Source organism: Ambystoma mexicanum, chromosome 1q (genome assembly GCF_040938575.1).
Source record: "Ambystoma mexicanum isolate Mex_15411 chromosome 1q, UKY_AmexF1_1, whole genome shotgun sequence".
In the NCBI taxonomy this organism is placed as follows: Eukaryota; Metazoa; Chordata; class Amphibia; order Caudata; family Ambystomatidae; genus Ambystoma; species Ambystoma mexicanum.
Window position 1 is genome coordinate 1,332,039,224 of NC_090922.1, and position 25,916 is coordinate 1,332,065,139.

A 25,916-nucleotide genomic window follows, 5' to 3' on the forward strand; every position below is an offset into this window, starting at 1 on the left:
TAGACTTAAGGTGCCCCCAGTAGTAAAAAGCAACTTTTGGTTAAGAATTGATGCAATCCAACTGGTGTGGGACTACACAAGACTCAACTCTTGGTATTAGGTAACCACCTTTTAACATTGGCCTGTCCTACACAAGTTGGTAGCGTGACTGAGCAGCCAGGCTCATTTTAAGAGGGGTAACATGAGCTGTAGAACTGTACAATGAAATCAGTAAATACCAGTATCCAGTTAAACACTTAGTTATAATATAAATATGTATTTATATATATATAGATATTTCAAGTTAGGATTCAGTTAAAAAAAAAACAATCAAGCAGGTGATTCATTCTTTCATATGTAATACATTTTCCAGCACACTGAGTGACGTCATTTGAGGTCAGTATTAACACTTATTTTCTATCACCTCTGCAGTATCAAGTTCTAAGTATTGAGTTCTAAGGGAGGGAAAGGTTATGGTTAGATCAGAACATACTGGTATTCTACAAAAACAGTTTGATTCTCCCAGAGGGATGCAGGCAGTCTTTTATCCCAGCAAGAAGTGTTCATTAAAACCTGTAAGGGAACGAGCACTGCCAAAGCCAATAGGTTCAGAAGGGGGCCCTTTAAGGAGCCAGGATGGCCAAAGTCAATGGGCCAGTTGAACGTTCTAATGCTATCTTCGTAGAACATGTTCTTAAATAATAGTTCAAATAGAAAATCACAGCAACTCAAAGGATTTACCTGAAGAAGCACAAGCTGAAAGGCCAGTGCAAGTATTTGTATTCTTTATTTATTTTATTTATAAAGCGCAGCCAGGCCCGGGGGGCATACGGGCGCGTAAGTTAGATCTGGTTACAGTTACATTTGAGTGCAGTAAACAAGGGTTACGTTACAGATACAGATAGGTGAATACTCTGTATTACAGAAACATACATACATAATCTGAAATAAATCCGTAGATTACAAAATGTACCGTCGGCAGTCTGACGTTCTGGGATCTGGAAGGTTGGGCTGTCAGAGTCCATGTTGTGAAGCCAACGCTTCGTGTTGCGTTTGAATAGGTTAAATGAGGGTTCTGACCTAAGAACCGCGGGAAGTGTGTTCCATAGTTTCGAAGCTTGTACGGGGAAGCTAGCTCCACCTGAGTTATGGCAGTTGAATCTCGGTATGGACATAGTGTTAGCTTGAGCTGCTCTAAGAGGTCTTGATGCTGTATGAGGTGTAAGTTGGTTGGAGAGGTAGGCTGGTGCAAGGTTTGCCCTGGCTTTGTGTGGGAGGGCCAGTGTTTTGAGGGATATTCTATGCTCTACTGGGAGCCAGTGTAGATTGCGTCTAGTCTCAGAAATATGAAACTTTTTAGGGATGTTGAGGGCAGCCCTGATGGCGTTATTTTGAATTACTTGCAGTTTGTTGATATTTTTGTGGCTAATGCCTAAGTAAAGGGCATTACAATAGTCTATTTTGGACAGGACTAATGCTCTAGCAAGAGTAATGCAGTTGGGTGAGGAGATGAACGGCCTACATGCAGTGATCAATTTGCAAGTGTAGGCAGCTGATGATGCTTCTGCATTAGTTTGTTTGGAAAAGGATAAGGTGGCATCAATGTAGATACCAAGGGTTTTAGTGTTGTTTGAAACGGGGATGAGATTACCATCTATAGTGAAAGATTTAAAAGCGGAGTTAAGATATTTTAGTTTGGCGTGAGTGCCAAGGATGATCAGCTCAATTTTTTCATCATTGAGACAAAGTCCATGATGTGCCATCCATGCTTGAATTACTGAGTATATTTCATTGAGGGTTTTGCTGTCTGTTTCATAGTTACCCGAGATGGGAATGAGTATCTGGGTGTCATCCGCATAATTAGTATACGTGACACCCAGATAGTCAAGGATATCAAAGAGGGGCTTTGTGAATCCATTATAAAGTGTCGGGGACACACAAGAGCCTTGCAGGACTCCACAAGGTACTGGTGAGGGTTCAGCTGAATCAGTGGGAGAAAAGACCCTCATGGTTCTGTTCGCTAAGAAGGAACTGATCCAAGCAGTGGGTACGTCTGAAAAGTTTGCTGCAGTTTTCAAATGGTGACAAAGTGGTGGTTAACCAAATCAAAAGCTGCTGACAGGTCAAGCAGTAAGAGGAGTGCAAGTTTGCCATTGTCTTTTAGGATTTGGATCTGGGTAGTGAGATCTATTAATGCAGTTTCCGTGCCTTGTCTGGGTCGGAAGCCGGATTGCCTTAGTCCCAAGAGATTGTTCGATTCTAGGTAGGCCTGTATTTGTAGATAGGCTGCTCTGTCCAGTATTTTTAATAAGAAAGGTACGGTTGTTATCGGCCTATAGTTAGACGGGTTGGCTGGGTCAAGAGTAGGTTTTTTGAGTAGTGGAATGACCCACGCGTCTTTTAGGTTATCAGGCACTACTCCGGATTTGAAGGAGGCATTGATGAGGTTGGTAATAAATGGTGCCAGATCGTGTGCTGCTGCTTTGATGATCGGGGCAGGGCAGGCATCACCTTGGCAGTTTGATGGTTTAAGTTTCCTAATGATGTTTTCAACTTCCCAAATTGAGAGGGGTGAGAAACTGAATGGCTTACAAGTTGACTTAAAGGTAGGTGATTTGTTAGGTAATTGTTTGTAGTCCGGGTCAGCTAGTAGCAGGGATTTTTTTGCATTGATTTTAGATTGTAGTCGAGCTATTTTATCTAATAAGGCCTTCTGAATGTTACTACACCAAGGTGCGTCAGTAACACATTTGTCAATAGGGGATTCTAGTTCTTTTAGAATCTTAAAAAGTTCTTGTGTTGGGTTCCGCTTGCGTAATACTTTTGTTGTAGGTGTATTTTCTTTAGCAATAAGGATGGCTTCTTTGTAACTAGTGGATGCTAGGGTTAGCTCATTCTTATTGGTTGCTGAAGGGCACTTTTTCCAGTGTGCCTCTGCAGTTCTCTTAGTTTTGCGCAGTTGAAGTCAACTCAGAAGAGGGTAAAATAGCACTCCCCGAGGTAGGAAGCACCACAAATTTCAAAAAGTTTGGGGTACATCAACCACCTGTGAACTGAAGAATTGGTTCCAGCTGGATGCCTTCTGGTTGCAGTGCAGCAGACCCTTGTTCCTGCTCCTTGGTCGTGGTGACGAAATGGAGGACGTCTGGTGGGCTCCTGCGGCAGCACTCGAGAGGTACTCTGCAGCAATGGATTCTCCTCGACTCAGCAGCTTTTTTGTGGTTTTGGTGCCTTTTTCTCAGCGCCAAAGAACAGCAGCTCCGGTTAGAAGTTACTTGATCCCTCGGTCCTGGACTCTGGTTAGTGGACTCTGGATGAGGATTTCCTACTTCTGTAGGGTCCTCTGGATGCCCACAAAGGTTTGGCTGGATTTGCACTTCAGAAGACAATGCACTCAATGATGGTCAGGAGTCCCCGGGTATTGGGATTCTGCAGCCTTGGAAAGTCACAGCAAGTTGGGGGTTGCGCCAAAATGAAGCTCGTCTTAAGGTAGATGGTCTAACCAGCCCACGGGAGGAAGTCCTTGCGTGCGGATATTCCCAGTCGAAACGGAAACAGGGTCAGCACAGCTGCAGGTCTTCGCAGATCAGAAGGGTGCTGCCGGCGTCTCTACACGTCTTCTTTGTCGGATGTTGTCCTCCAGTGGTCGACTCTGCCTCTAGTCCCATAAACCTCGCCTTTTAAGCAAGTTCCCATTCAGTCACTGCCACAGGCTGTCAATCACCCAGCAGGGCGGCTGTCCTCCAGGACAGCCAACCGGCCATTCAGAACTGGTTTCACTCTGGCACACCTAGAGACAAAGGACAGGGAAGTTTTGGTACCCTCCTTCCCTCCCTTCCTGCCTTTCCAGACACACTGAAGCCTGGGCGGGCGTCAGGGCTGAAGCCCGCCAAATGCAAAACACACAAAGGACTCAAACCCGATTCAAACAGAGTAAGAGCCCAGAAGAAACAAACTGACAAGTTATGGCAAAGAAAGTAGAATGGGGCCATTTTGGGAAAATTGTCACCTTTTAGGTGCTGTACTGCAGCGGAGGTATCAGCCTGCAGATACACAGCACAAGGTAGTAAAAAAGAAAACGCTACCACCATCGATTCAAGTGAGTTAGTGTAATAGAAGGTTACATGAGGAGTGGGATACAGGAGTTGCTATGTAACCTCCCAGCACTCCACATAGGGTGGTGTGTGCTGGACTCATAAAAGAAAAAGTAAGACAGACAAGGGTCATCTTACTTTTCTTGGGAACAGTAGTTTACCCAAGAAAATGTAGTTAAACATTGAGGACTTCTCAGTGGCGCTGCACAAAAGGTGCTGAGTCACAATGCAAAAGCAGATGCCAATGGAGTTTACCAGACCAGTAAGAAACACAAAATTCCTAGTCAGAAAAACCACATGAAACTCCCACTCAGGAGTTAAAATTAAAAAGCCCCGAGTCCAGCAAAAGAGCTAGGGGTCTGTAAGGTTAAACGTAATTGGCACAGAAATGAAAATTCTCCCACACCGCGTCAGGCTGGGGTTCCGATAGGACCTTCTTTCCTTTAGCCCTAGTCAATTGATGAGTTGATGCTAGGGTTTGTCGGGATTGACAAACCTCTTTTTGCTAGGTGACCTTCCGTTTCATTTGTTTTGTCTTCAAGTCCCTGAGATGTAGATTTGATGATCCATCCGTTCTGCCAAGTGACGTGTATTCCATTTAACCAGGAGTCAAGGTAATGACAATCGCAATTGCAGTATTGTTTTGCATTTTCTTTGCTGCATTTGACTGGTTCAGGTCAGCGCACAAGGTATTGTAGTAAGGCTGCATGCTGTTGGCCTCAACTTTGATGAGCACTATGTTCGCATTTAGAGCTTGAGATGCTACTAAAATATAGAAGTCCAAAACATGCCATTGCATTGTCAGACTGGCTGTAGAGGCCCAGGTTCACTACTAGCCTTTACTCCCCCATCTATCACTTGCACTTGCAATGAGGGATTTAATTGAATCCTTCAATCTTAACTCCAATCTGAGCAACCCATGAAACACCTCTTTTTACGGTTAGGTTCTAGAATCCTCAAATTCTGCTCACTAAAATGTATCCAGTTAAAATTTTAAAACACTGGTTGGCTTTAGGCATCCGATAACAGAATCCAAGCTGCTCGTTCAAAGGTGAAAGTTCTTCTAGCGCGTAGTCTCTTCTCCCCAACTTAGAAGCTGTTGGGTCATTTGAATTCACAATGCATTTATGCAGTTGTCTTTGTGTACTGCTCTGTCAAGAACATGATTTGGAACATTGTAACAGCCTTGCAAGTGTGTATGGCCCTACAGCTAAATATCAAAACTCATGTTCTTTGGGTTTGCCATAGGCTACATGTTTCTGCGGTTCCAGAGTCCTTACCTTGTCGAGAACAGGAGTACCAGGACATCTATAACTTTGTTGAGAGTAAACTTCTTGATGGCACAGGAGGGTAAGTGTTTCCTGATATACTTTTTCTGTTAAGATGTGGTATTAAAGCCTTGGCTGAGTCTATGCATGTGTGTTTTCTCGTGGTTCTGAAGGAAAACTTAGTTGATTAGCGGAGAGCAGTTTGAAAAACATCAATCTCAAGATGATTTTAAAGGGCATTTTTATCAAGGGCCATTTAAATGCGGGTTTGGCTTTCACCTTTAATTGTTTGCATTCTCTAGGTGCTTTGACTGTAGCTTTTATTCTTATCTGTCGAGAAAAATCTGGGGGAAGGTTCAACCATAATTTAAGAAATGAAGAGTACATGTTTTTATGAGTAGTTAAGTAAAATGTGAAAACCCATGTGCATGAGATGTCAGTTTTCCCTTTTCCTTGGGTTTCAAAGTATAAAAACCCTCTGGTGCAGTCATGTCCGCCCCCACACCACCATTTGATCTCGTCAAGATTGTATGTGTGTAATTTGCTAGGGCTAAATAATACATCTGGCCGTCTTTCTCAAATGTATATTTGTTGTTGGTGTTAGGTGTATGTATATTTCAGGAGTCCCTGGTACTGGAAAAACTGCAACTGTCCACGAGGTGATCCGATGCCTCCAGACTGCAGCTGAAAATGACGACGTACCAAATTTCCAGTACATAGAAATCAATGGCATGAAGCTGACTGATCCTCACCAGGCCTATGTGCAGATACTGAAAGTAAGTTTTTTTCACATCTTTCAAAAAGAATAATGCAGGAGTGTATTACAGATCTGGTCTGTAATGCACTCCTGCATAATTTCATTCTAGGATTTCCTTTGCCGGTGAGAGAACTGAAAACTTTGTTTACAGCTTTAAATTGGATCAATTGGATCTAAAATGAACTATTTTTCTTTTTTTTTTTTTGTGAAAATCTGGGACAAATGTAATTGTTTTTTTTTTTCATTTTCCCAAGAGCAGTTAAAATACAAATCATCCTTCTCAGCCTCACAAATTTCAAACATGGGAGTAATTTCTTCATTGATCAAAGATCCAACCCTTAACAGATAATAGATGCCCAAAACCCTACTCCCCTAACCAATCTTACGGCTATCAAGGGCGTAATCTGCATAATAAACTCAAGAAGAGGCGATGTTGCAGTAATCCACTTCAATGTTCCCAGGTTCCAGCTACACATTTTCTGAACACCTAGCGATCAAATGTACTAACCGTCCTACGTAGTCTTTCAACATTGCCATAATTTACTACCCTCTCCTGCATGCCTGCCTGCCTTCAGATCAGCTCGTTGACCTGACCTGGCATAAGCTGTCCTTTCCCAAGCAAATGATTTAATTTATTTGGGTTATTTAACCTTTACAAAGAAAAAGTAAAACAATATAAAATTTAAAATATCACATGTAGTACAAAGAAATAATACATACAAATGATTTGTGTTAGGGAGAATTCTCAAAAATGTGCTAATTCCCTTCACCGTAGAGAACCCCAACAACTTTGCTGGATTTTGAGGACTTCATTTTATTTCCTGGAAAGTGTGAGCCTTTTTTCCCATTCTTTCATGTATTTTGATGTATGTTTTACTCTTGTGTTTGAGTTTTTAAGATAACCCGATTGAGAGAACGCTTCATGGAACTTTCCCAACTTGCCGGCCCACCTCCTTCTCCAGATACTGCTTGCTAATCTATGCATAGCATGTGATTGAAGCAGATCCACAACCCTCAGAATGGATACATTACTCACTGTAATAGTATTTCTGAGGCATGTATCTGCTTAGATTCACATTTGCCCACCCTTCCTCCCCACCTGGATTTGAAGGCGCATAGATGTTTCTTGCTCTATTGCTATTTTCTGCTTTATTACATATGTACTTACGCTACACTTCACGCTACATCATGTCAGAAACAAATCAATCTGAGGGACCTGGACGTGTGAAGGACCATGGGTACACTAGGGATAGTATTACTAACACGCCCAGTTGATGCCCCTTTTCGAGTTTCGAAAACAAGTCCTGTAATACTCTGCGACTACCACTAGTTGTCGGTTTATGCATAGCATGTGAATATAAGCAGCTGTAAGCATCAGAAATACGGTGAGTAATGTACACACAGGAAAACTAAGTAGCAGAGTGAGAGACCATTTAAATCAGTAAGCATATAACTTTTCTTATGGATGGAGCCGCTATAGTTTCAGCAGTCCTTCACTAACGGGTAAGTAGTGTAACGGTGTCGAAGAAAGATGCTGACACAAAGCTGGCATGGTTTGTGTTATGGCCGTTTATTTCTTTAGGTCAAAAAGATTCTTACTATCCCGAACTTCTAAGAAGGGCTTCCCTTCCTCAAAACGAATACTAAAAGGGTCTGTTAGAACATCCATCAAAGTAAATTCCACTGTCCTGTGTCACAACCTACTTCTGTCCCTCGCACTACAACTAAAAAGGTACACTAACCAAGTTCCTTCTTTAATGAGAATTGCTCCCTTCTCCTGCTTTTTGGATGGGGTTTAAAAAAAACAAGAATACCAGGGGGATGACTCCCTTGCCCTGGCTTGCGATTTTCAGTCAGTCTTTACACAATGTTCCTTCCAGCAGAATGGCTCCCTTCTCTTGGTGTGGCTCTATATGATTTCCAATAAAACCAGGGGGAATTGCTCCCTTACCTTGGTACGGTTTGGTACAATTCACAACAAGGCAGGGGTGGCGGGTGACTCCTTTCCCCTGGTTTCTTCACCTCAACTCTACATTGAGGACCAAGAAAATGACTCCCTTCTCTTGGTATGCTTTGGCACAGTTTAACCCAATGCCATGGGGAATGCCTCCCTTCCTTTGACGTTTCTATCAAAACCTCTGATTTGGTAACAGGAGAATGACTCCCATCTCCTGGTATTTCTTGATAAAGTTCTTTCTCGCTGCTTCCAGCTTGATACACACTTTGTCACTGTGACTTGTTTTCAACAATGTCCCAAATCTTGTTGGTATCCTGGACACTTCTCTGGGCTCTAGTGATCTCCTCTTGACCACTGTGGCGAAGGGTCCCTTAATTTTGCTCATTACCGTGGGTTGTCCCAGACCCTTCTTTTGTAACTAATAGACTTATCTCTGTCACTATAATATTGAAGACTTACTCAATGCTCTGGTTTACTTCTGTTGGGTACCAGACCCTTCTTATATGGTTAGTGGTCGATTCTTCCCCACTGTTATGGTGGACAGGGTCCCAGACCATTCCCTGGCGGCCAGTGGGCTTCTCTTCCTGTTAGGCAAGATTATATGCAGTACCCTTTGGGTGCACTACAATAACCTTGACCTCCTGGCAATAGGGACCCAAACTTTGGTAGAAGTCTGAACTACAGAGGTTGGTAGTGTGGCTGAGCAGCCAGGCTTATCTCTAGAGGAGTCAACGTGAGCAGTAATGTTGTGACGTTTCACAGTAGCAGTTATTCAAATAAACACTTTTCTGATGTTTGTTAATCTGCTTAGAATCACATGCTGTGCATAGGTCCGACATCCAGTGGTCACTGCGGAGTATTGCATTTTGTTTTTCGTAGTCGAAAAGGGGACGTCGACAAGGCGTGTCTGTAACACTATCCCTATAGTGACGTGCATTGTACCCACAATCCCTCACGCGTCGAGGTCCCTCAGATTGTTTTTTTCCGCCCAGTTTCTGGTCGCCTTTCGCAGAGCTTCTAGAGAGACATTGCTAATACTTGCCACGGACCTCGGTCCTTTGTTATACTTAATATATTATTAACGATCCCTCCCCTCGACGTTAGCTGTGAAGCTGTTTCTCCGCCGAACAGATTTTCGACGGAGAGGAAGACCGGAGGAGATCCTTCGGCGCTGCCGAACACGTGGCCTGGCCTCGACGGCCAACATACAGTAGGGAGAGTGGGGGTTCGAACTTTTATCTTCTCTTTGAGAATGTCTTTCTTTCTCCCCTTTCTTTCCCTTGGGGTTGTTATCGCCAGCTATTATTGCCTCAGCTATGGAGAGGACACCTTTTAAGTTCTGCCCACGCTGCAGGGGCAAATATACTTGGAAGGATAAGCACAAGCTCTGTAATCGTTGCTTGCCCCTCGATCACAAAGAGGACAGCTGCGCAGCCTGCAAGCTCTTGAAACCTAGAACCCTTAAGGAACGAAAAGTTAAAAGGTGGGCGGACTACGCGATGTCAAAGTCAGTTTCCTCACCCGCTGCCGCTGTTACTGAAAGTGACGAGTAGGGCGATAACTCGACGTCCGTTACGGAAGTCATGAACCCCCAGAAGGAGCGTTCCCGCTCCTCGACGTCCGTCCCCGGCCCCGACGGGCTCGGCTCACGCCCTGCTCATGGGGATGAACACCCCGGCGACAAGGACGCACATAAACCCCATAAGGCTAAACATACAACCCACGGCTCTTCTTCGTCGAGAACGAAGGATCCATCAGCGCCGAAGGGGACGCAGGGCACTCCGGCGTCTACCGCAGACCGTAAAGGTCTCAAGCCCCACCCGCAAACGCAGCCGTGACCAGCGATTGGGCTTTCATCTAACACGGGCGCTACCCCAAAAACATCCGACGTAACGCTCCATAGAGCGGCCGTCGAGGTATAACGCGCAACGCACACAACGTCGACACCAGAGCCCTCGACTGACAAACTCGTTGTCGAGAGCCTAGCGAGAATTGTCTCCGAAGACAAACGTGCGCGGACGACGAAACAAACGTCGAATACCGCGACGAAAAAGTACAAAGGTAGCCAAGAACTGCCCCTTTCATCTAAGGACGCTTCTGAACTACCGGAGGGCTTTTCAGAAGGAGACGGTAACCTCTCGTCGACGTTGTGGGAGCGTTCGAATCGGTTCGAAGGTGAAAACACAGATTTCCCCCCTCTAGACTATTCAGGGGTACCCCATGAGACCCTTGAAAGACTCCATTCTTGCATGGAGAAAATAGAAAGGTTTCTAGGAAACCAAGACCCACCCACTCACAAAAGACAAAGAGAATGGCCCCAGGATGACCCTAGAGTCAAGATTCCTAGGCTGGTTCCCCCTTCCACAGATGTATATGACCTCACTGAGGAGGAGCAATACCTTCAGGAAGATGAGGAGTGTTTGGGTGGGCAAGAAGAAGAACTTGAGGAAGAGGGGTTCGAAGAAGATCCTTACACTAATTTCGAAGAGGATACAGCTACATCGCAGCCCTGGCAATCCCCGTCAGTGCAGCCGTGGCAATCCCCATCAGTGCACTCCGACCCTGATGCCTTTCACCCTTCTCCTCTCAAGGATTCACATATTGGGAACTCCTCTCCCATAGATGACCAACCTTCCCTCAATGCACTATTGCGCAAGGCAGCAGCGCATTTTGAGCTTGACACAGGGGAAGCTCTTCCAGACATAGACTTTGTAGAAAGAGTTATTAAAGAAAAAGCCCCTGTTAGCCAGTCTATTCCACTCCTGGCTTCTATTAAGAGAAGAATTTCTCCTTCCCTTTCTAATCCAGCTTTAGTAAGAGGGGTCAACCCTAGAATAGAAAAGCTCTTCAGCCCTTCATCCTCTGACCCTTTATACATCAGAGGACACTCTATTCCGGACTCCCTTGTAGTTACCAACACAAGGAAAAGAGCAAGGGTACCACTATCCACTAGTGAAGCACCACCTGACAAAGAAGGCAAGAAGCTGTACGCACTTGGGAAGAGAATCACGACCTCCGCCGCCTTCTCTACTAGAATTGCTAATAACAACTCCCTATTAGCTAGCTACGCAGATGCACAGTGGAGCAAGCTGCGCAGCGAGGCAGAGGACGCACCTGAACCCCTGCGGTCACGTCTGCTAACTGTAATATCAGAGGGAACACTTGTAAACCAGGGCATCGTTAAGAACTCCCTAGATGCCGCTGAAACTGCTGGCCGATCCCTGGTTCAGGGAATACTTCTCAAACGACACGTTTGACTACGCAATTCAGGTTTTAAACCAGAAACCCAAGCCTCCCTCATAAATAAACCCATAGAACAGACGCATCTGTTTGGGAAGGCAGTTGATGAGGCACTAGAACATGCTAAGAAAGAGTTTGATACCATCAAGACTCTTGATCAAATATCTAGACCCCCTAACAGGCGAGGCTATGGTAATAGACGCTCCTTTCGTGGCCAAAGACAGCAGCAAAACCAACAACAATGTTACTCTGCTACCAACTGGCCCTCTAACCAGGGTAACACCCAGTTCAGTCAAAGAGGCCAACGGCGTGGCAGAGGAAGAGGTCGTGGCTCCAGCCCCAGAGGTTCCACGCCCAATACCAGCAAATGACCCGAAGATTCGGGTCCACTCCCATGCATCACCGGTCGGGGGCCGCCTAACATCGTTCCTATCAGCATGGGAGGGAATATCGTCAGACCGATGGGTATTATCAACCATAACCCACGGATACTGCATAGAATTCAACGGTTACCCGAAGTACAAACCCCCACGAAACCAACGCAGATCACCGGAGCACCTCACCATTCTTTTACAAGAAGTAAAAGAACTGCTGAAAAAAGAAGCAATAGAACCTGTCCCCCTATCTCAGGTAACAGAAGGTATTTATTCAGTGTACTTCCTTGTACCCAAAAAGGACTTAACCATGCGCCCTGTATTAGATCTGCGCCCAGCGAACAACTTTGTCAAACCACAGAAGTTCCGTATGGTGACCTTGCAGGAAGTAATCCCACTGTTATCACAGGGGGATTACATGACAACGCTAGACATGAAAGATGCATACTTTCATATTTTAATGTTGCCAGCACACAGAAAATACCTCAGGTTCAAGATAGAGAACAAACACTACCAATTCAGAGTACTACCCTTCGGGATAGCTTCTGCTCCAAGAGTATTCACAAAAGTACTGGCAGTAGCAGCGGCCCACCTGCGAAGGCTATCCATCCCAATATACCCTTACCTCGACGACTGGCTCATAACCGGGGATTCTTACGAAACATGCTTCTCCAATACCCAAAAGACCGTAAACCTTTTGTACCAACTGGGCTTCTCCATCAACGAAAAGAAGTCCAGCTTAGAACCCAGCCAAACCAAACAATTTTTAGGGGCTCTAATTCAAACAAAGGACGGCCTCGTCTTCCCCTCCAACGAGAGGGTCCAAAACATGCTGTTTCAGATCCCCCATTATGTAACAGGTCGGGAGGTGACGGTACGCAAAGCTATGCGCTTGCTAGGGATGATGGCGTCATGTATTTATTTGGTACCTCACGCGCGTCTGCGCATGTGCCCAATGCAGGAGTGGCTCAACAGCCAGTGGTGTCAGGCCAGCGGACAATGGGACGATCTAGTGGTGGTCTCGCAGGCCTTAGTACTTTCGCTGAGGTGGTGGACAAAAGAAAACCTGCTAATAGGGAAGACTTTTGCCACACCCGCAGTAGAAGCCACTCTAACCACAGACGCATCCCTCACAGGATGGGGGGCTCACCTATCCCATCAAACTGCTCACGGAGCGTGGACTCCGAGCTTAGCATCCAAACATATAAACCTGCTGGAACTTCTAGCAGTGTTCAAGTCACTGAAAGCCTTTCAGAAACACCTGCAAGGAAAGACAGTGATGGTCCTCACAGACAGCACCACAGCCATGTACTACCTCAACAAACAAGGGGGTACTCACTCTCCAGGACTGTCCAAACTGTCCCAGAATATATGGAAGTGGGCTCTCAGACACAACATGTTTCTACTATCGCAACATGTACCAGGGGAACTCAATCTGCTAGCAGACAAGCTCAGCAGAGACTTCCCACTGCCCGAAGAGTACGAATGGCAATTGCACGAAAACATCGTCTTAGACGTCTTCACGCAATGGGGTTTTCCGGAAATAGACCTGTTCGCAACTATAGAAAACTCACAATGCCAAAGTTACGCCTCCAGGTACCCCCAGAACCAATCCAAGGGGAACGGTCTGTCGATTCAATGGTCAGGGAAATTTGTTTACGCCTTTCCCCCGACTCCCCTTCTCAACAAAGTGGTGCACAAGATGCACCAGGAGCAGGTTACCATGATACTAGTGGCCCCAATGTGGGCCCGGCAACCTTGGTTCGCTCACTTGATGGAGATGTCCCTATCTCCCCCAGTGAAACTTCCCTGCCCATACAACATGCTGTCACAAGACAAGGGCAAGACACTGCACCCATGCCCTCAGACCATGAACTTAGCAGCCTGGCTCCTGAGATCGTAGAATTTGGCCATTTACAACTCCCTCAGAGATGTATGGACATCCTCAGGGAAGCCAGAAAACCAAATACTCGCCACTGCTATGCTAGCAAATGGAAAAGATTTGTCATCTGGTGTACAAATAGGAGCATCAACCCAATTGACTGCTCTCCTACTGACATTGTCCTATACTTGACCCATTTACTGGATTCAGGTCTAGTGTTCAATTCTATTAAAGTCCACCTAGCGGCACTTTCTGCATACACCACTTCCCAACTTAAAGTGTCGTGGTGGAAGATACCAGTTATCAAAGCCTTCATGGAAGGGGTAAAAAGAATACACCCTCCAATAGCTAACCCAGCTCCCGGATGGGACTTAAATGTGGTACTTTCTAGACTCATGGGCCCCCCTTTCGAACCCATGCACAAAGCAACTCTTAAAGACCTCACTCTTAAGACCGCTTTCCTAATAGCTATCACCTCCATTAGGAGAGTAAGTGAACTACAGGCTCTTTCTGTACTAGACCCCTTCGTAACAGTTCACAAAGATAAAGTGGTTCTACACACACACCCAAGGTTTGCACCAAAATTCATCTCAAAATTTCATGTAAACCAGTCTATAGAACTACCAACGTTCTTTCAAAACCCTTCCAGCTTGGGAGAAAAAAGTCTGCATACACTAGATGTACGCAGAGCAGTCATGTTCTACATGGAAAGAACCAGACCACTGAGAAAGACTAATCAGTTCTTTGTCTCTGTGGCAGCAGGAAGAGAAGGAGATGCAGTTTCAAAGTCCACTATATCTAGATGGATTGTTCTATGCATCACTCTCTGTTACACTCTTGCTAAGAGAGAACTACCCTTCAAGCCAAGAGCACATTCCACTCGAGGCACTGGGGCTTCCATAGCATTCATTGAAAATGTTCCCCTTGAGTCCATCTGCAAAGCGGCTACCTGGAGTTCTGTGCACACCTTTACAAAACACTACTGTCTAGACACACACTCTAGATCTGACTCCCAGGTGGGACAGGCAGTATTAAGACATCTTTTCTCTACTGTTCCTTCTCATAACCCACCGCCAACTCCGGGTACTGCTCGCTAGTCTATGCACAGCATGTGATTCTAAGCAGATTAACAAACATCAGAAGACAATGCATTACTTACCGTAAAAGCATTTCTGATGGTTGTATCTGCTTAGATTCACATGCGCCCACCCTTCCTCCCCGCTCGGATGGAAGGAACATAGACACCTTTTTTATATATTCTCTCTTTTCTGTACTCACTCACGTCTAGAAGGCTCCCTCAGGGCAGAAAAATACAAACAGAGGGACCTCGACGCGTGAGGGATTGTGGGTACAATGCACGTCACTATAGGGATAGTGTTACAGACACGCCTTGTCGACGTCCCCTTTTCGACTACGAAAAACAAAATGCAATACTCCGCAGTGACCACTGGATGTCGGACCTATGCACAGCATGTGAATCTAAGCAGATACAACCATCAGAAATGCTTTTACGGTAAGTAATGCATTGTCATACTCGAGGTTTCTTGATAAAACAGTTATTAATTTATTTCACAGTCAGTTGTATAAGCCTTCTTCAGAAGGGAGCAATATATATAACACTTCAAAATACATTCTGTTTCTCTAAATCAGATGATACCCACTGGGGATGGCACACAGACACTTCCTACACCCTCAGGTGACTTAAATAGCTAGGACAGTGTGGACATTGATTTATCACTGGTACATTTAGAGCAATACAGAGCTTGGTGCAAAAGATAGAATAGAGGAATAAAACCAGGGTTAACAAATTCACAAACCGGTAAGTACTTTTAAAAACCCTTCAATGTCAAATAAGTTTAACCCTTTCCTGGGGTAAAAGATAAAGCACAGAGTCAAAGGTAAGAAGAGTCTCTCAGGGAGCCAGGACAGCCAATCTTAATTGCACAATTGCAAGGGGAGCTGGAGATCTTCTTTGCAGGTAGGTCAAAAGTCTTGCACAATGTTTTTAGAAATGTTTGTAGAAAAATGAAAGAACACTTGAAGGGCCGCAAGCTGTGAGGCTTGTGAGGGGCAAAGCTATAGCAACTCTGCAAGGTAACCAAGACGAGTTTCAACTGAGTGTAAGTAAGGCTACACAACAAGAGGTAAGTTCTCTTCCCGAGCAGTCTGTCGTGGGGACAAGAGGGAGAACGTCTGGGGACTCCTGCTCTGCAATGGGAAGGTCAGCGGCAGCAATGAGCAAACTTCAATTCAGCGGTCCTTCAGTGTTTCAGCTCCTGGCGTCTGACAGCAAATAGCAACACAGCGGTCCTTGGATACCACTTCAGACTTTCGTTGCTTCTGGGGTTCTAGCACTCTGTTGAGGTGGCTCAGGCTTGGTCAGTCCTGCATCAGGGAAGTCCGGAGGATCTTCCTAGCGCTCGTGTCTGATTTCAATGCAATGCACACAATCTGGTGTTTCTCTCCCTGGCACTTCGGTTCCAGCAGCAGTGCAAGTACAGCCAGCTCCGAGAGGATGTCCAGACAGGCTTACTTTGGAGTTGATTGGTCCCACCAACTCAAAGGGAGAAGTCGTCCTTGCAGGGCTTCTCTAGTCGCGGCGAATTTGGAGCTTCAGCACAACAGCAGGGCTTCACCGGGCAAACCAACCGTCCAGGAGTTGCAGCAGGCGTCTCTTCCAAGTTCTTCAGATTCCTTCGTCCAGTGGTAGACTCTGCCTTCCAAGCCAAAAAGCCTCGCCTTTTTATGCATATTTCTCCCATTCTTTCCAGCCTAGCTGCCAATCACATAGCACGGTGGCTGTCCTTGCCGGACAGCCAGCTGGCCAATCACCTTTGGGTGCATTCATGTAACCAAGGGGATTAAGCAGAGGGATTTTCGGGCACCTCTCTCACTTCCTGCCCCTGCCAGACATACTGGAGCCAGAGGCAGGCTTCACTCGTGAATCTCGCCAAAGACCAAACGAACAAAGGAACCAAACCTGGTTTTCCGTGCAGAGTAAGTCTCAAGAATGACCTTTTTACAACAAGAAATGGCGAAAATAGAAGACTGGGGCCATTTTGACGAAATGGGCACCCATGGGTGGCTTACTGCGGCTACGAACGCAGCCCGCGGTAAGAACACACAATGGTAGTAAAAGGTAAACCACTGCCACTAGCCATTAATTGTAGAAAGGGTATCGTACACATGTTAGATGAGAAACTAGACAAAGGGGATACGAAGTAACCCCTCCAGCACCCTATGGTAAGATGGTGTGTGCTGGGTCTAGAAAGTTACAAATGTAAGTAAAGTCAATTTCACTTCACTGCTCTTGGAAACAGTAGTTTCACCAAGAGAAGGTATTGAAGCCTTCAGGAATTCTAAGCGACTTCCCTGTGCATCTGCACTGAAGGTGCTGTGCATCACAATGTAAAATATGATGCCTATGGAGTTTGACAAACTCCAAAGTTAAACGAAACTGAGTCTAAATCACAATAAAATATATGAGAGTGACAAAAAGGGCTCACTGTCTGCAGGTTAGAAATTAAAAAGTCCTGAAGTCCAGCAAAAGAGCTCGGTGGGGTCTCTACGGTAGAAAGGAATTAACACATTTCTGAGAATTCTCCCTAACACTTCCCCACTGGTACAAGGAGGAGGAGGTTGGATGCTCTCTCAACCAAGCCTGGTAAGGATTGCCTGCAAGCCTCCTGCCTGTGGCCCCACCGAGTTTCATGTACCATCCTTTACCTACTTTTGGACTTCGGTACGTCACTGGGGCTTTCCAGGAATGGTGGTCAGATGTCTTGGCTGGCTCGGCTTTCCCAGTCTACTTCTGCAGCATCTCCAGCTGCTGGGCTGTTCGACTCTTCTTGCCCTTGGTCACATGCACAGGTCCGCTCCTGCTGAATCCTGTGAGGACTCACGTGGCCGATCGCCAGTGTCCTCTGTTCCGCTTCTCTGGTCGGCAACCAGACTTTGATTTCCCATGCCGAATGCTGTCTGTGTCTGTTACTTTTCCCAACAGGCACCGCTGAGTTCCGTGCTGGGAAGGACCAAAACTGTTGTCCATCGTTTGTATACATTGTAGCCTTTTCTTGAGGGGTGGGCTGTCAAAGCCCCTCGTTACCTTTTGACTGGTTGATCTCCATGCCTCCTTGGGCCACCTCATCCTAGTACCCATATTGGGGGCAGTCTTTGTGTTTTATGCATTCTTCCTTGATTTGGTGTTTTTGAGGCCATTTGTTTCTTTTGCATCACAGTGGTATATGGTTCTGGTTTCAGGTGTAGACCATTTTCTGCATTGGCAGCCCTAAGTACCCTTTTGGTAGCCATTAGTGTAGAAATGTATTTCATTTCAATCCTGCCTTAGGCCAATTTGTGTTTCAGAGCTTCCTTTGTTCTCAATGACCACGAGGTAGACTTAAAATTGCTGTTCTGACCACATTGCTTCTGTGGCACAATGACAACCTCTATATTGGCCCTAACTAGTTTAGGCCAGTATACGTGTATGGGCTTTCCCCTCACTTCCTGTGGGGTTGGCTTTGTGGTACTTCCACTTACCAACCAGGATGGTTGGTCATCAGGCCCTTTGCCCCAGCCTCTTTCAGTGATTGGCTGACTGGCCCACTGGCCAAACCCTTTGTGCAAGGGTATTTTGGGTTCGTCCTGCTTGTTGGGACTGATGTATTCTCTGGCATGGTGGACAGATGTATAGAAGGCCAACCTATATTGTGACAGGGACAACTCTGGGGAACTGTAGCCAAACTTGTTCAAGGTAGCATGGCGAGTGGTCTAGGCGATGTCTCAAGAGGTGGTGAGCTTGTAAGGGGTCCACAATGAGCATACACAGCTAAGCAGTCCAGGACAAACGGGTATAAAAATACTGTTTAATTATGGCCAAATAACACAGTGAAAAATGACTAATAATGGGTAAGATTATCACACAATACTAACAATTAGATACATGTATACAATTACTCTTGTAGGGCAAAATACATAAACCCCTGAAAAGAAAGGTACGGATTAGTATTAGCACTAAAGGTCCACAGAGCATCAACCCTAACTTCAGAAGTCCAACCCTAAATTGTCTGGGACCTTGTTCCCAAAAGTTCAGCAAAGTTTCCAGAGTTTGTGAAGCTGAAAAAAATGAAGGTTGGGTCTCTGGGGTCCAGTGAACAGTTGCAAGTGTCGGGGGATGAGTAAAACTAGCTAACAAACGTGTTCCCAACTTCCTGAGTGCTTCAGTCTACAAGCAATGGCAGAGCCAAAGTGTTAGAAAAGTTAGCAAACTTTTAAAGGGAGTTTAAGGGACAGGTAAGTCTCACTATAACTCGCCCCCTGTACTGCGATTCTTCATGAGACTTGGCAGGTCGGTTGATGAAGGTCCAAGGTCGCTTTTCTGCCGTCAGCCTCAGCCCTTGATGCCCAGGGGTTGCCAGTTCAAGTAGATCTCTGGCCAGTGCCTGATGCTGATGAGAGGACTCTCAGTAGACCAATGCACTAAAATTCGACGTAGAGCCCCTATCAGGACAGAATGGATGCAGGTAAGCAATTTCAGACGCCCACCAATGCACGGCGACACGGCGAAAAAAAAAGACCGGGGCCATTTTGACAAAAATGGCACCCATGGGTGCTTTACTGCAGCTGCGAGAGCAGCCAGCGGTAAAAGCACACCACAGTAGTTAAAAGTAAGCCACTGCCGCCAGCCATTTGAGGAAATGGTAACACAACATTGTTACATGAGAAGGGAGACACAGGGGATACTAAGTGGAATCCGGTCATTGCATTGACAACAAAAGCATCGACAGCCCAAACCATCTGAAAAAAAAAAGCTTCTAATGCCCTTTTTTTTTTAGATGGTAAAGCGTTTAGTTTAATAAAAATGAATTTTAAAGGTTAAAAAGGGGGGGTTTCATGTGGTGTCTGCAGCGTCTAAAACTGCTTGACCTACAATGAACATTGGTGGTGGGCCCAGGAAGAAAACAGGTCGGGGACCGAGTGGAAGCTGTCTCGGGGGGAGGCGGGAGAGTTTGTTGGGGGAACGGTTCAAACATGTTGTAAATTTAATACGTTTAAAAAAAAAAGGAGGGGGTTTGTGGGATACCTCCACTCCCTCCAATTAAAAAAGAAAACAAATAAAAATGCATTAGATGTGTGTTTTTGGTTTTGTTTTAAGATGCTTTTTTTTTTTTAGATGGTATGGCATTCGATGCTTTGGCTGTGGATGGAATGGCTATAAACCGTCAATTTCACTTTACTGCTCTTGGAAACAGTAGTTTATCCAAGAGAAGGTATTTAATCGTTTGAGAAATCTGAAAGACTTCTCTGTGCCACTGCACTGACAGTGCTGTGTGACACAATGTAAAATATGCTGCCTATGGAGTTTGTCAGACTCCACAACCAAAAGAAAGTGTTCAAAATCACATTAGACTGCATGAGAGAGTGGGGAAAAAGGGTTTCACTCTCTCCAGGTTAATAATTGAAAGTCCTTCAATCCAGCAAAGTTGCTGGGAGTCTCTAAGGTAGAGAGGAATTAGCACATTTCAGAGAATTCTCCCTAACACTGCTCCTGTTGCCCTCTTGGTTACCTGTTCTGCAGTGAGCAGGGTGCATGTCTGCTGACTTGCTTGGAGGAGATCCTCACTGCGATTTCTACTGTTATGCGATTTCTACTGTTATGCCATTTTAAACTCTGTTTTGACCATACTGACTAAGTACAGTGGCTTAGGCATTTCCCAGTTTTCATGTTTTGCCTCAGTCAGTCCAGGCCCACTGTAGCCTCCCACTGTCTCCTCAAAACTGCTTGGTCGTGCCTTCCTCTCCAGGACCACTGTTTGGCCAGTTTACTGCCGCCACATGCCATTTAATGCCAGAATCTTCCTATTGGCTGCTGCTAGGGAGAATTTTCATTTTACTGCTTAATGTCTCCCACCTTAGAGACCCCCAGTTCTTTTGCTGGACTTTAGGACTTTTAAATTTTTACCCGGGAGTGAGTGAGACCTTTTTCTCACTCTCGTGTTTTGACCTGATTTGGATTGTTTTTCCACCGTTTTTGGAGTCTGACAAAGTTTATAGGCATCTACTTTTTATATGGTGACACACAGCACCTTTAGTGCAGTGTCACAGAGAAATCTTTTAGATTTATCATAAAGTTTAAATACCTTTTCTTGTGTGAACTACTGTTCCCAAGAATAGTAAAGTGAAATTGACTTTACTTACCATTTACCTTTGCACGGAGTTCGGTGACGAGTTCAGTCTACCGCTGAAAACTCTGCTTGATTGCATCTATTGAGAGGAGCTGCTGCGACGGAAAAGCTTTGTGGACTGCTCCCCCTTTAATTCCTGGTCCTGCCCTTAAAAACGACGTCGGATCGCGGCACGGAGTTCGGTGACCAGTTCAGTCTACCGCAGTCCACCGAAACGCCGTCGCCTGCCCGCTGCCCGAGTTGTCAACCCCCTCGAGCAGGCTTCAGCTGCATCTGAGCAGCCAAGGAGTGCTGCGGTATGGTGACCGCGAGTCCAAAAGTGGGCCCGCAGACCCGGCATAAATCCTTGTTCTCGTTGGAAGCTACCGCAGGGAATCTCAAAGAAGGTAAACGAAGTTGACTTAAATGATAGAGGCTGACATATGTACTGTGATAGGCGCAGTGCCTTCGCTTGCCTCCTTGAGTTTAACGTTATTGGGAGCCTCCTCCGCCTCCGTCTCCGTGTCGGCGCAAGCAAAAATACTCTCTGCAAACGCTGATCTCAAAATTCCCCTCCCCTTGGAAACTCCTCTCGGAGTTTACCCCGACAGTCGTGAGGTGGAGCCGGCTGCTTTACCTTCCCCGTTAGTGTGTGTTGATGCCAGTGATGTTGCACATCTATCCCCCTTTGAACTCACTGACTCCGACTTGCTGGCAATCAATCTACCAAGTGTTGGAAGTCAGGAGGCGGCGTTGGTGCAGTCTCCTCCGTCAGCAAAGTCATGTAGCTCACGCGACATTGGGGAGCCGAGTACGCTGCATGAATATAAGACTCCTTCCGCCCTGGGAAATCCGTTGTTGGTGGACCTGCAGACGCCGAATGGGGCAAAGGTGGCTAGCATTATTGACACAACTCGAGCAAGACATGGAGGGGGGGCTATTAAATCCCTACCTACCCCGAACATAAAAGAAAATGACATAGTGCAGGACACGGTATCGAGCCGAAGCAAGATCTAACATGAGGTTGTCTCAGGAAATTATTTGTGTAAGAAGCAGGCGCATAGGCTGGCAGATATCATCATGGAAACGCCAAAGAGTAAGCCTCTTTCTGACGCAGCTTTTACTGAAATTTCAGCACGGAGCGTACGGCTGCCTGCAAGACTAAATGCAGACTTTTTGGGTATGTATGAAGTCTAAACGATAGTTTCATGCAAAACCATCATTCGCCAGTGAACAAGATGGAGGCCGAAAAGAACAGCTCCTTAGCAAAATCACGTGGCAAGACATCTGACATATCGACCTCGGCTTTGCACAATACTTCACCATTATTAAGATCTTGTGGAGGGATGGAGCCTTTGGTCACTAAAGAAGTAGAGAAGAGAGCTGTGATGGGTGATTTAAACTCAGCTGGACTCTCGACTGAGAATACTCCCACTGGCGCCCAGAAAAAAGTGGCTTCAGAGGAATCGGGAAATGATCAACCTTCTAAAAGTTCTCTATCAATGGCGGCAGGCATTCAAATTCACAATGTGCTTGCCGCCACATCAATTGCTCTTTTGCCCTTTATGAAACTTTACGAATCGCTAAATGACGCTGTCCGTGACCCAATTCCCCTGTTAGTATCTGTTAACAGCAATATCGCAACCTTGGAATCCTTTTCGCAAACTATTGCACAAAGACTTGATTATGAAGCTGAAAAATCTTCAAAAGTGGCAAAGTAGAATATGTGATCTTGCGCAACAGACGAATGGGGACAAAGCATCTTTAACTGAAGCTGTAATTGAATGGATGCGTCATAATATATGAACAAAAAAGCATCTCTGGAGTGAAGTGTCTGACGCCCCCGCTAGAAACATACATGCATACATTAGAAGCAAAAACAGAGTCCGGTATGGTCACTACAAATTGCCAAGTGATCGTTGGTGAAACCGGCAGCAGAGCGGGTCATGAGCGTCCTAAATGTCAATCAATAGCACCCCAAAAGGTATCAACTATACCACTAAGCAGAGGCTCGACGATCAGTAAAGTTGGTGATTGCCATAAGCTCCCTGGTCAAACTAGAGCCATGTCACAGCAGTTAGTCACTGACTTAACAATAAATGGTGTTGTGTTGCCTGTTGTGCCGGAGCAGAACCATGCACAGCGTGGTTGATGTGGAGTTGGGCAACTTAACGCAAACTGTCTTTTAGGATTTTCAACAAAGCAGCTATGCCTGAGCAAGCAAGCGAACGACAAATCCATCAAAAAAATAGTGGTGCAAAAATACAACAAATCAGAAACAAGTGGCTAAACGTGTTCGCACAACTGGTGCAAAAAAATGTATAAGGAATCTTACAACTCCTCCTCGCTCAAATATATTTGTACGTGCAGAGAAAACAACGGAGCTTACACATAAAATCACAACTGAATTGGGTAAAAAAATCATTCCACAAAACTGCTCTAAAAGACGCTTCTGATTATGAAGATGATGTAAACTCTGAAGCATCCATTGAGCTATGCGAGTTCTCTACGTACTCGATGGACGAGGACGTGGATGGTGCCTCCTCCATTGTGGTTGAAAATTCCCCCACTGCTACAGAAAAAGGCAAGGTGAACATGCCTAAGGTCGTGGAGCCAAAGGTAACAGTCCCTCAAGTTGGTGGCCCGCCAAAAAAGCAAAGAGTGAACATGATCACCACGCCTCAGGCAGACATGGAAACAAAAGCTGAGTCAACATGTGGGAGTCATACTTGATCAAACGTTTTGTGCGAAAAATTGAATCCGAAACAAACAAGAGCACAAGCCGAAAAACATGATGGTCAAACGAGTGGAGTAAAAAACAAAACTCAAGAAAAGATCAGGGATATTGGAGAGTTCAAATTAAAAACATCTTAAATGAACAAAAAGAGATAAACTTGAACCGACGGAATATACTAAAGTTGCTACATTGTATTCCAACCCTTCGAGCAACAAAATCAGAAGACATAGCGGTGGTTGAATACATGTCAGAGGACCATCTGGATTGGGTCAGGCTACATATTAAATCTTGGTCCCTAAGGACAGCTGTAAAGGAAGCCGCTGAGGATTTACTATTCTTTGGTTTTGAAGTATATTGTGCAGATGAACAAGAGGAAGAAAGAGAAAATTGTCCATCAGTGGAGTTAACATCTAATGAAAAAAAAAGGAAAGAGCTATGGGCTCAGTTGAGCATCAAGCGCACACTGTGCTCGAAGGCCTCAAATCACAATAGACAATAGCATAGTATTGAAAAAACTAACACTTTTTACCAGCTAATGTCATGGAACACTCGAGGTTTTGCACACCTCTTTCAGGAACAATGACAATTCTCTGATCACAACTCTATAATGTGCATGTAAGAAACATGGCTACGTGAATGTCCGGTTTGCGATGGTTACACCGTTCTACTGAATCCTGCAGGAAATAACTTATTCGGCCGCCCTTTCTCTGGCCTAGTCATTTTGGTCAAAAACAGTAATGACTGGAAGATTTTGTCATCAAAAAATCTCAATATGTTTGTGCAATCCACCACAATTCAAAACAGCCGGCCCACAAACCCACTTGATCAAGTGACCTTGATAGTCAACCTATATTAGAACTCTGCAATGATCTCACAAATAGTCTTCATCGCAGCGGTAATGTCCGTAGTTGATGAGTGCCTATTGTCATTCAATGATCCTACAATCTTAATATGTGGTGATTTCAACTATGCATGGCTAAACATCCCAGCGACAAAGTGTAAAGCACCTGGAATAAAGACGGGGGCTCCACCATCAGATCGTGGTGATTGGTGGATCCATGAGATTTCTCAGAGAGACTGCTCAATGCTGAATGGATGCACACGAGGTGACATCCCTCCGAGCTACACCTGGAAGTGTGGTGAGAGCAAGAAGACACTCGACTATATTTGGGCGTCTCGGAATTTCTTAGACAAAATCACAAATCTTACAGTCATAAAGACAGATAAGAGTGATCATGATGCGTTGGTATTGTCCTGGCTAAAGGCACCAAAAACATTGCATGAAAAATAGTGACAATATCACAATAAAGAATGGAGCAAACCGACTACGAATGAATGCACCACTGCTAGCTCTGATAATGATTTTGTTTAAACGCCAACACAGCCACTTCAAGGATAAACTATCCCATGTTGTTACATCAATAGAAAGTGGGGAAAAATAGCCATAACGTCAATGCAATTGCACCGAAACATCCCTTTAGCTCAGCGATAGGTAGAGCAAAGAAAGAACTGCGGGAAGACCTAAGACTCTTGAAATAAAATCATCCCGGTAGTCTAAAAGACCACACACAAATCCGGCGACATCAATACCGGAATTGGATTAAATCCTTTAATATAATTCGAGATCAAGAACAAGCAGAAAAAATGTTAAAAATAATCTTACAAAAAGACAGCAGACATATTTGGGAGGTCATAAACACTGGTAGTGTGAAACGAACATACTCGATGTTGAATGGTGTGAATGGGGCAAAATAGGTAGAGCATTTCTCGAATGTATTTGATGATCACAACTGTGTCAATGCTCCCAAATTAATAACTACTGCAAGGTGGAATGTGGTTGACTCGGAAGATGATATTGAATGGGCGATTCAAAAGCTAAAGTCCTCAAGGGCGGCCGGTCCAGACTGCATTTCAAACCTAATGCTGAAAGCTCAGTGTCTTGTGGGCAAAATTGATGGCTGTCCTTTTTGAAAGAATTGCTGCGGGGGAAAATGCTGCCCGAGTCATGGCTGAAAGCGATTGTTGTGCCTATATTTAAAAAGGGCAATCTGGACGATCCTAACAACTATCGCCCGATTGCCGTTTTAGACACAATTGGTAAAGTCTTTGCTTCCTTTCTTCAGAAACGCCTTGCACTTTGGGCCAAGCAGGTGGCAGCGGTTGATTCGCGTCAAACAGGGTTTACGAAGGGCGTGGGAGTAGAGCTCAATCTGGTCCTTCTGAACAGTCTGAAGTTGGATACTTTGAAACCAAAAAGAAAGCTGTTCATCGCCTTTATAGACTTGAGTCAGGCGTTTGACAGCATTAACCGAAACCTATTATGGAAAAAACTAAATGCTTGGAATTGTCCAAGTGAGCTGCTGTCATCGTTGATTGCTTTACACTCGAATACGTCCATCAGAGTACGACTGAATGAGCAAGGCGACCTGTCTGAGGAAATTCAAACAAAAAGAGGAGTAAAGCAA

The 25,916-nt window shown here is 45.2% G+C and overlaps 1 protein-coding gene across 4 annotated transcripts in view; it reads left to right on the forward strand.

Annotated features, from left to right (window-relative positions):
* ORC1 (origin recognition complex subunit 1) overlaps positions 1 to 25,916 on the forward strand; it is a 323,506-nt gene that overhangs the window by 212,050 nt on the left and 85,540 nt on the right. For all 4 annotated transcript variants that reach the window (XM_069642194.1, XM_069642195.1, XM_069642197.1 and 1 more), the window contains 2 exons: positions 5,322 to 5,423; positions 5,946 to 6,117. In XM_069642194.1, coding sequence (XP_069498295.1) covers positions 5,322 to 5,423; positions 5,946 to 6,117 — 274 coding nt within the window. The remainder of the gene's footprint in view (positions 1 to 5,321; positions 5,424 to 5,945; positions 6,118 to 25,916) is intronic.